Source organism: Chiloscyllium plagiosum, chromosome 9 (assembly GCF_004010195.1).
Source record: "Chiloscyllium plagiosum isolate BGI_BamShark_2017 chromosome 9, ASM401019v2, whole genome shotgun sequence".
Classification (NCBI taxonomy): domain Eukaryota; kingdom Metazoa; phylum Chordata; class Chondrichthyes; order Orectolobiformes; family Hemiscylliidae; genus Chiloscyllium; species Chiloscyllium plagiosum.
Window position 1 is genome coordinate 4,461,777 of NC_057718.1, and position 8,873 is coordinate 4,470,649.

Consider the following 8,873-nt stretch of genomic DNA (forward strand, 5'->3'; position numbering starts at 1 on the left):
CCTCACGTCGGATGTTCCTGGTCACTGCTGACAAGACAGTGAGCTCTAGAGGCCTCCGAGGACTGTTCCTACAGCAATCAACTCCAGACCATGATCGGATGTGATGTGCCTTGGCTCCTTCCCTGAGCCTGCTTCAATGAATAGAAGGTTTCAACATTTGCCAGGAGCTGGAGCAGTTGTGTGGTCAGGTACACACGAGGTTCCAGAGGCCAAGGCTTTATTGTGCTGAACAGAGAATCCTGGGGTTCATTGGTTGTCTGTAAACGACCATCAGGTGTCAGTACATTACATAGCAGGTCTAACTCTAGATTCACCCTTCGCTGACAGGGTGTAAGTGCTGGCTCAGGTGTGACTCAAGACTGGCCCTTCACTGACAGACTGTCAGTGCTGGCTCAGATGCAACTCTAGACTGGCCCTTCATCCACAGACGAAGTGCTGGCTCAGATGCGACTCTAGACTGGATCTTAGCAGTGGGTATGCCAGGTCTTGTTTTTCTAGTGCACAGCCACAGCCTCAAACAGCTTATAGGGAAGGTTTGTTTTTACCATCATGATTACCAGAAGTTTAGATGGGTCACTGTACTTTGGCTGCAGGATAAGGCAGAGACCTTTCACTGTGTCTCAATCCCTCACCACTCAAACCCTCCTCACTTAGGTCAGGACAGTGCTAGAAAACACATTTGTTCTACCAACAGGCAAGGAGCTCAGGTACATCCAAGACAGGACATTTGTCCATAACCAGCAGCCCTTATTTATTTCATTTCTGCATGTGGAAATGTGCGGAAATGTGTAAACTGCCATTCCTCATGTTGCAACAGAGCAAAATTACTTAACTGGCTCTCTTGCATTTTGCAACATTCAAGTTTGAAAAGTCTCTAATTCGTATCGGGACAGCAAGCGGGACATTGCATTGAACTCACTAAACAGGATCACGCTCAGATGGTAGCACAAGGCACAGGGTTGGTCTCAAAACACGTATGCTATCAACTTCCTGGGGTTGCCCAGGTCCAGCTCCAGCTGCAATGTTGCATCCTTTCCTGGCTTGGACTCCAGGCTCACAGCAATGTGCTTGACTCTCAATTGCCCCCTAAAAGGGCAGAATAAGTCACTCAGCTCAAGGGCAATTACGAGTGGCCAACGAATACTGGCCTGGCCAACAACACATATATCCTATGAAAGAACAAAAAAAAATTCCTCAAAAGCCTTCTGGCTTCCTGTCTCCCTGCTCACGATCCATGGCATCAGCAACTGCTTATCAGCATTTGATTGACACATTTATCTCAGGAATATGTGGGAGAAACTAAGTCATGTTTACACAATGTCAGAAATATGGTGGCAGATGTCAACATTAATAACCAGAAACACGTGCTACCAATTCATACAAATATACAAATCTTTTATTCAAAATAACCAGAACAATCACAGTGAGAGAGTCAGATTGTCACAGTAGGCAGTTTAAAGATAAAGGTAATAGTCAGGGACGTTCAAGTTCCAAACTCCAATTTGCCCACGAACACCAATTCTATCAGTGCTGGTTCGTCTGTTGTTATTGCATGGAGTTGCGATCGACAGTGAGAAGCTGGAACTCCATTGTGGAGTGCTCCTTGCTTCACCTATCCAAATGTAGTCTATCAATTCTCCAACAGAGTCAGAGAGACGCAAACAGGCTGTAACCAGACTGACCTCGAGCCCCAGTGAGTGGGGCTCACTGACTGGGGAACACTGACAGTGAACGCTCAGGTTGTTTGACTACAATGAGCATCAAATGGACCTGAATCACCTGCAGTCAAATCCATGACCCAGAAACAGATGCCCTCATGCCTGGGCTGTAGTCCATGCCCTCACAATTGGCCTGTGGTCACTACCCTCTCGATCTGTGCCCTCGAGTCCAGTGTACAGTCAGTGCCCTCGAAGGCAGCCTGTGGTGAGCTCTCTTGAGTCTGCATTGGTTGCTGCTGGTATGTCCTGAGCAGGTGTAGTTGTTTCTCAGAATGGTAAAAGTATAGTCCTTGGCGATAAGATATCTCCTCCTTGTCGATCCACTGCTGCTGCTTAAACTCAGGAAAGAAAAAGGAAATCTCCTTTGCTGCTGATTCTGGGGAGTCTGAAGTTGTAAAAACAAAGAGGTAATGACAATTCACAACAGTCAGCTCTCCAGTGGAGAGACTGAGGGACTACAGAGTGGGTACAAAGTTAGAGCAGCTGATTATTCAACATCTGCATATTCACCCAATGGAGGCCATTCAGCCTATCATATCTGGGCTGTTTCTTTCAAAGTACTATCCAATCAGACCCAAACCTCTGCTAATTTTCTCACATGTACAATTTATTAGAACAGGCTTATTTCACCTGAATAAAGATGGCATGGTCAAACTGAGATTGTTCATTTCTGGCTGTTATTAGAGACAATGCCCTGAGCCTTGGTACAGTACCATTAGCCTGAGAGGAAGGAATTTGCCCCATGTCTTCAACAAGTATAGTCCAAATCATTTCAATAAACCAATAGAAACGGTGGGGAAAGAGAGTGGATGTGGATCCCCAAGGTTTCTTCCTCACTTTCATATAGGATAAGCCCAGGCACAAAGCCAGGGAGGGACTGAATGAAGCAACGATACCTGGTATGGCCAGGTGCCTGCTCCAAATTCTTGGCCAGTACTGTCCCCATTACTGAAACAGTAACGCAGGGACCATGCAAGGGACTGCAACTGGAGATAGGTGACAAGACTGCAAGCAGACAATGGGACATCAGACAGCTAAAAACGGCCTCTATTTGTACATTACTCAATCACAGAATGGGTCTCAGCACAGGAGGTGGTCACTCAGCCTGTTGGGTCAGGGCTGGCTCTCTGAGTAAGGAATTCACCCAGTGTCACTCTCCCATTTCTCACACACCCCCACGAGGGGTCAGTGTCACCCAGTGTCTCTCGCCCAGTTCTCACACCCCCAACCCAACAGGACGTCAGTGTCACACAGTGTCTCTCTCCCATTTCTCACACCCCCCACCCCCACAGGCAGTCAGTGTCACCCAGTGTCTCTCCCATTTCTCACACGCCCCACCCCACAGGCCGTCAATGTCACCCAGTGTCTCTCCCATTTCTCACACCGTCCCCCACCCCACGGGGGGTCAGTGTCACCCAGTGTCTCTCCCATTGCTCACACCGCCCCCCACCCCATGGGGGGTCAGTGTCACCCAGTGTCTCTCCCATTTCTCACACCCCCCCCATCCCATGGGGGGGTCAGTGTCACCCAGTGTCATTCTCCCATTTCTCACACTCCCCCACCCCACAGGCCGTCAGTGTCACCCAATGTCTCTCCCATTTCTCACACCCACCCCACCACCACAGGCCGTCAGTGTCACCCAGTGTCTCTCCCATTTCTCACACACCCCCACCCACCCCACGGGGGGTCAGTGTCACCCAGTGTCACTCTCCCTTTTCTCACATCCCCCACTCCACAGGCCGTCAGTGTCACCCAGTGTCTCTCTCATTTCTCACCCTCCCCCCAATCCACGGGGGGTCAGTGTCACTCTCCCGTTTCTCACACCCCCCCAACCCACAGGCCGTCAGTGTCACCCAGTGTCTCTCTCATTTCTCACCCCCCCCCCCAATCCACAGGGGGTTAGTGTTACTCTCCCTTTTCTCACACACCCCCAACCCATGGTCACACATCCCCACCACACCCATACCTCTACTTTTTCTTTTCAGTTAATAATCTACCTCCCTCACGCTGTCCAGCACCACAATGCTCTCCCTAAGCAATATTGCCACTCCTCTTGCTTTTCTTCAATTTCACCGTTGCATTCAGGAATATTTAATACTCTACCAGGTCCTGCCCTTCCTTGAGCCAGGTTTTCTATGGGACCATAATATCATAGTTCGAGTTGGCAAACTGTGCTTGTAACTCCCCAACCTTACTTCCCGCACTCTGTGCATTCACATATGTGCACTGTAACCTGGATTTAGACATTACTATTTTTCCCTGTATCCTTAACCCAGTTTATATTCCGATTTCCTTGCCTATTTTCTGCACATTATACTCCTCTCTGATAGTATCTCCAGGTTGCCACACGCCTGCCAACTTGAAAATCTACCTCAAATCAGCTTCCAAGGGAACCTTCCCCAGCTCTGTTTAGACACAAAACATCTGGCTTGTACAAGTACCATCTCCACTAAAGCTGATACCGATATCCCAAGAATATAAAACCCTTCCCCCTTCTGCACCATATTTCCGGTCACAATTTTGTGTCTCTTTTCTGCTTATGTCTCGAAATAAGACACAGGAAGCAATCCAGAGATTATTACTTTTCAGATTACTCGTAAACTTCCTGTCTAGCTCTGCAGAATCATGTGCCTTTGCTGCCCTCCACTGGTGCCAATGTGGTACTACTGTCAGATACTTTTGAGTCTCTTGTGGTCACCCACTGTCATATTCACTCTGCACACTGTTAAACCTCAGCGACCACATCCAGAATGGTGCTAGCCATGAGGTTCCCAAATTCACAGATATGCCACAGTGTGGTGAGCTGCTCTTAACCTGTGAAACCTGCAGCTCAAGTTGCTACAACTGACAATATTTTTTAAACACATGACTACTCACGACACAATGCAGCCTGGAGTTCCAAAATGAAACAAGATGTACACTGTTGGATCATCACATTCCTCTGTCGATTAGATAATAAACTTCACTACTAATAAGCTTCACTGCTAGTAATAGAGGGAGTATACCAAGAGCAGGTATAAGTTAAAATGAACCAATCCTTTTGCTCGAGACAGTGCCTGTGTTCAGGAATACTCACCTGAGCCATGTGTGGTGTTTCTGGTGTCTGTCAGCCCATAGGTGCCACGGATCGATTCCGGAGCAGAGTAGCGTGCTCGGAACACCTTAGTTGGGCCCATCACATAGCGCCAACGCTGGATGGCATCCTCACGAGCCAGCACGTACGCTCTCATTGGACCACTGTCAAACAGAAGAGAAGTGAAACAGCAAGTTTAGAGGAAGAGCAACTCTGTCATCACATGGGTAAAGGAAACAGCATCAAAAGCACACTCTGCTGTGCCTATGAAACCCACCTTGTCATGAACTCCACCACGCGCTGATAGAAAAATCGACCTGTAACAACACAAATCAGAAAAAATCTGAAGAATCTTTTAAGGTTTGATGAGTTATTTTTTCAAAATTGTGAGTGATCTGAACAAGAATAGACAGGGAGAAGCTGTTCCCATTGATGAGAGTCAGCGGACACAGATTTAAGAAGGACAAAAGATGCAATAGTAACATGAGGAGAGTGGTCACACCGTGAGTAGTTAGGGTCTGGTAGCAAATTAACTCAAGGGTTTCATAAAGAATTGGGGAATGAGTTGAAGAGAAAATACGTACGAGGGAAGAGGCCTAGCCATGCAGCTGTTAGACAGAGCTAGCACATACACTACTAGCCAAATGGATTACTACCATTTGTTATGTATGATTCTATGACGGCGTTTTCAAACCCACATTCTGTAGCCGAGAACACGAATGGCAGAAGATGCATGGGAATGTCAACAATTCCTGAGGCAATTAGCCAGTAACACCTTGTGGTGTAAAATTATGTCCCAATACATGTGTGAATCATAATGTAACACATGTATTGGGCCAAGCAGTGGAATGTGGTGAAACGGTTAAAAATTATGTCCCAATACATGTGTGAATCTAACCGGAATGGAGGTGTTGCTTAGTCCCGTGTGAATCTTATTACACACCTCCCCGTGTGAATCTTCTTATCTGTATGTAACCAGAATGGAATGTGTTTTTTAGCCTTGCTCTGCTGTTCACATGAATGTTTATATCTGGAAAAGAGTATATCAGCTGGAAAAGTCTCCAGTTCGGTGAGTCTGCTCCGGGGTTACGTTTAACCGCCGAGCGTGTGTTGTTGGCAACCGCTCTACGAGAACTGACGGCTCCCAGTTCCGGTAACATGTAGAGTGAGTATAAGCCAGACCCGTTGTAAGTATGAGACCTGGTTGTGGCGACGCTGCGGGGAATAAAAAGCTGAAGCATATTCTAGCAGACTCGCCTCTTGGTCGTTTGTTCTGTGTCAGACTACTCTCCTACGAACCTGACCTTGAGAATTTTTTAAAACACACCTACATGGCACAAACAAACCAAAAAGGAAGATTTCAATGTACTCATCAACATTTCCAGGAGCAGGGACTCATACCTGAATGCTCTGCATAAAATGCCTGAGATTCCTCCTGACCCCATTTTAAATACTTGTGCATCAGGATGATAAAGTTGTTGTCCAATATCTTCTGATGGATAGCCTGAAATCAACAATCAGTAAAAAGGACTTAGTACAATGACAATTCCAACCACTCAGGGTTGCCTTGAGGAAACAGGGTGAAGGTGAGGATCACAATCCGACAAAGGAGGGAGGGGCTGCTTCACTGCCCTGACTATTCCCCACGGGAGATGCCTCAACAAGGAGCACAAGAACAGGTCAACAACGGGATGTCTGAGGTCGGCTGACCCAGTCCACATCCAGCATTCACATATACATAGCTCATGCCAGGCAGCATGCACAAACTAAGCCTGTCCTCCCCAACAGCCTGAGCCACCCACCCTGTACAATGCTATAACTAAACCTTGATCACAGAGCATGTTTCTTGTCATCCTGCTTATGACAGGTTCCCGTTTTAATGCAACATGACAGATTCCTACAATTATTTGGCGGCAGCCAAAAGCTTCACAGCATGGGAAAAACCTGGTGATATATATACTTTGTTATTCATACACAGAAGAAAAGCTATACTTGCAAGGTTGAAGATTACTAACTGCATTTAAGATACTAAATGGTACTGACGGAGCAGACAAAGAGAAACTGTTTCTTCTGGAATCAAGAAAAAAGGAGCAACACAAGATTTGATGTTGTTGTCACGTGTACAGGAGTACAGTGAAAAGGGCATAATATCACCACACAATGCACCATCTTAAATACAAGTTCCTAGGTACAAAATCTTATAAACAGTAGACAATAGGTGCAGGAGTAGGCCATTCAGCCCTTCGAGCCTGCACCGCCATTCAATATAATCATGGCTGATCATTCCTAATCAGTATCCTGTTCCTGCCTTATCTCCATAACCCTTGATTCCACTATCTTTGAGAGCTCTATCCAACTCTTTCTTAAATGAATCCAGAGACTGGGCCTCCACTGCCCTCTGGGACAGAGCATTCCACACAGCCACCACTCTCTGGGTGAAGAAGTTCCTCCTGAGCTCTGTCCTAAATGGTCTACACCGTATTTTTAAGCTGTGTCCTCTGATTCGGCACTCACCCATCAGTGGAAAATGTTTCCTACTGCCAGAGTGTCCAATCCTTTAATAATCTTATACGTCTCAATCAGATCCACTCTCAGTCTTCTAAACTCAAGGGTACACAAGCCCAGTCGCTCCAGTCTTTCAGCATAAGGTAATCCCGCCATTCCAGGAATTGACCTCGTGAAACTACGCTGCATTCCCTCAATAGCCAGAACGTCTCTCCTCAAATTTGGAGACCAGAACTGCACACAGTACTCCAGGTGTGGTCTCACCAGGGCCCTGTACAGCTGCAGAAGGACCTCTTTGCTTCTATACTCAATCCCTCTTGTTATGAAGGCCAGCATGCTATTAGCCTTCTTCACTACCTGCTGTACCTGCATGCTTACCTTCATTGAGTGGTGTACAAGAACCCCCAGATCTCTCTGTACTGCCCCTTTACCTAAATTGATTCCACTTAGGTGGTAATCTGCCTTCCTGTTCTTGCCACCAAAGTGGATAAGGATCCATTTATCCACGTGAAAGTGCATCTGCCATGCATCTGAGCACTCACCTAACTTGTCCAGGTCACCCTGTAATCTCCTAACATCCTCATCACATTTCACCCTGCCACCCAGCTGATGAAATTTGCGAATGTTATTGCGAATACCATCTTGTATATCCTGAAGATAGATTGTAAAAAGCTGCGGTCCCAGTACTGATCCGTGCGGTACCCCACTGGTCAGTGCCCGGCATTCCGAAATGGAGGGGTGGAGGAGTGTGGAAGGATGAGAGAATGCAGGCTGCAGCCCTATGAAGCAGGGGGAGGGCTTGCAGTTGGCCTGTGTGGGGATGTGGGAGACTACAGGAGCCTGGTGGGCAAGGGCTGGCCAGAAAGGCAGCTGGAGGGACGGAGGGAGGGAAGCACGCACGGAGGAGGAAGAGCAAAGAGAAAAGAGAAAAAAAAGCCAAAGGGGATAAAGAGAAAGAGCAAGAAAGAAAATGTGGCTGGCCAGCACGCCTTGAAGTAGGGAGAAAAGGCAGGGGCCAGCGCCTACGGCCATACTAGTCTGAAAACGCCAGATCTCGTCTGATCTCGGAAGCTAAGCAGACTCAGGCCTGGTTAGTACTTGGATGGGAGACCGCCTGGGAATACCAGGTGCAGTAGGCTTTTTCCGCCAGCAGTGGCTGCTCAAGTCACCCCTCTGCACTTGTCTTGTGCCAGGCAATGGAGCAGCAGGTTATTTTTGCTGCTGCTGCTGTGCCTGGCATCAGTCTCCTGCAGGCACGAGACACGGAGGGGAGGAGAGCGGAGCGCTGCCAAAATCAGCAAGAAAGGCGGAAAGAAAGGGATTGGGGCTGCACGCTGTCTGCGGGTGGCAGTCAGGAAAGGCGGACAATAGACAATAGGTGCAGGAGTTGGCCATTCTGCCCTTCCAGCCTGCACCACCATTCAATATGATCATGGCTGATCATCCTTAATCAGTATCCTGTTCCTGCCTTATCTCCATAACCCTTGATTCCACTATCCTTGAGAGCTCTATCCAACTCTTTAGAACATAGAACATAGAACAGTACAGCACAGAACAGGCCCTTCAGCCCACGATGT

General features: G+C 47.6%; 1 protein-coding gene and 1 non-coding gene across 2 annotated transcripts in view; one reads left to right on the forward strand and one right to left on the reverse strand.

Annotated features, from left to right (window-relative positions):
- Positions 1-1,374: 1,374 nt before the first annotated feature.
- Positions 1,375-8,873, reverse strand: part of nme6 (NME/NM23 nucleoside diphosphate kinase 6) — a 15,777-nt gene continuing 8,278 nt past the window's right edge. Inside the window, exons 3-6 of the mRNA XM_043695275.1 lie at positions 6,193-6,295; positions 5,069-5,108; positions 4,795-4,955; positions 1,375-2,103 (exon numbers count right to left, since the gene is read on the reverse strand). Coding sequence (XP_043551210.1) covers positions 1,841-2,103; positions 4,795-4,955; positions 5,069-5,108; positions 6,193-6,295 — 567 coding nt within the window. The 3' untranslated portion in view covers positions 1,375-1,840. The remainder of the gene's footprint in view (positions 2,104-4,794; positions 4,956-5,068; positions 5,109-6,192; positions 6,296-8,873) is intronic.
- On the forward strand, positions 8,317-8,435 carry LOC122553301. Its single transcript, XR_006312681.1, has one exon. It is a non-coding gene; the product is annotated as a 5S ribosomal RNA (ribosomal RNA).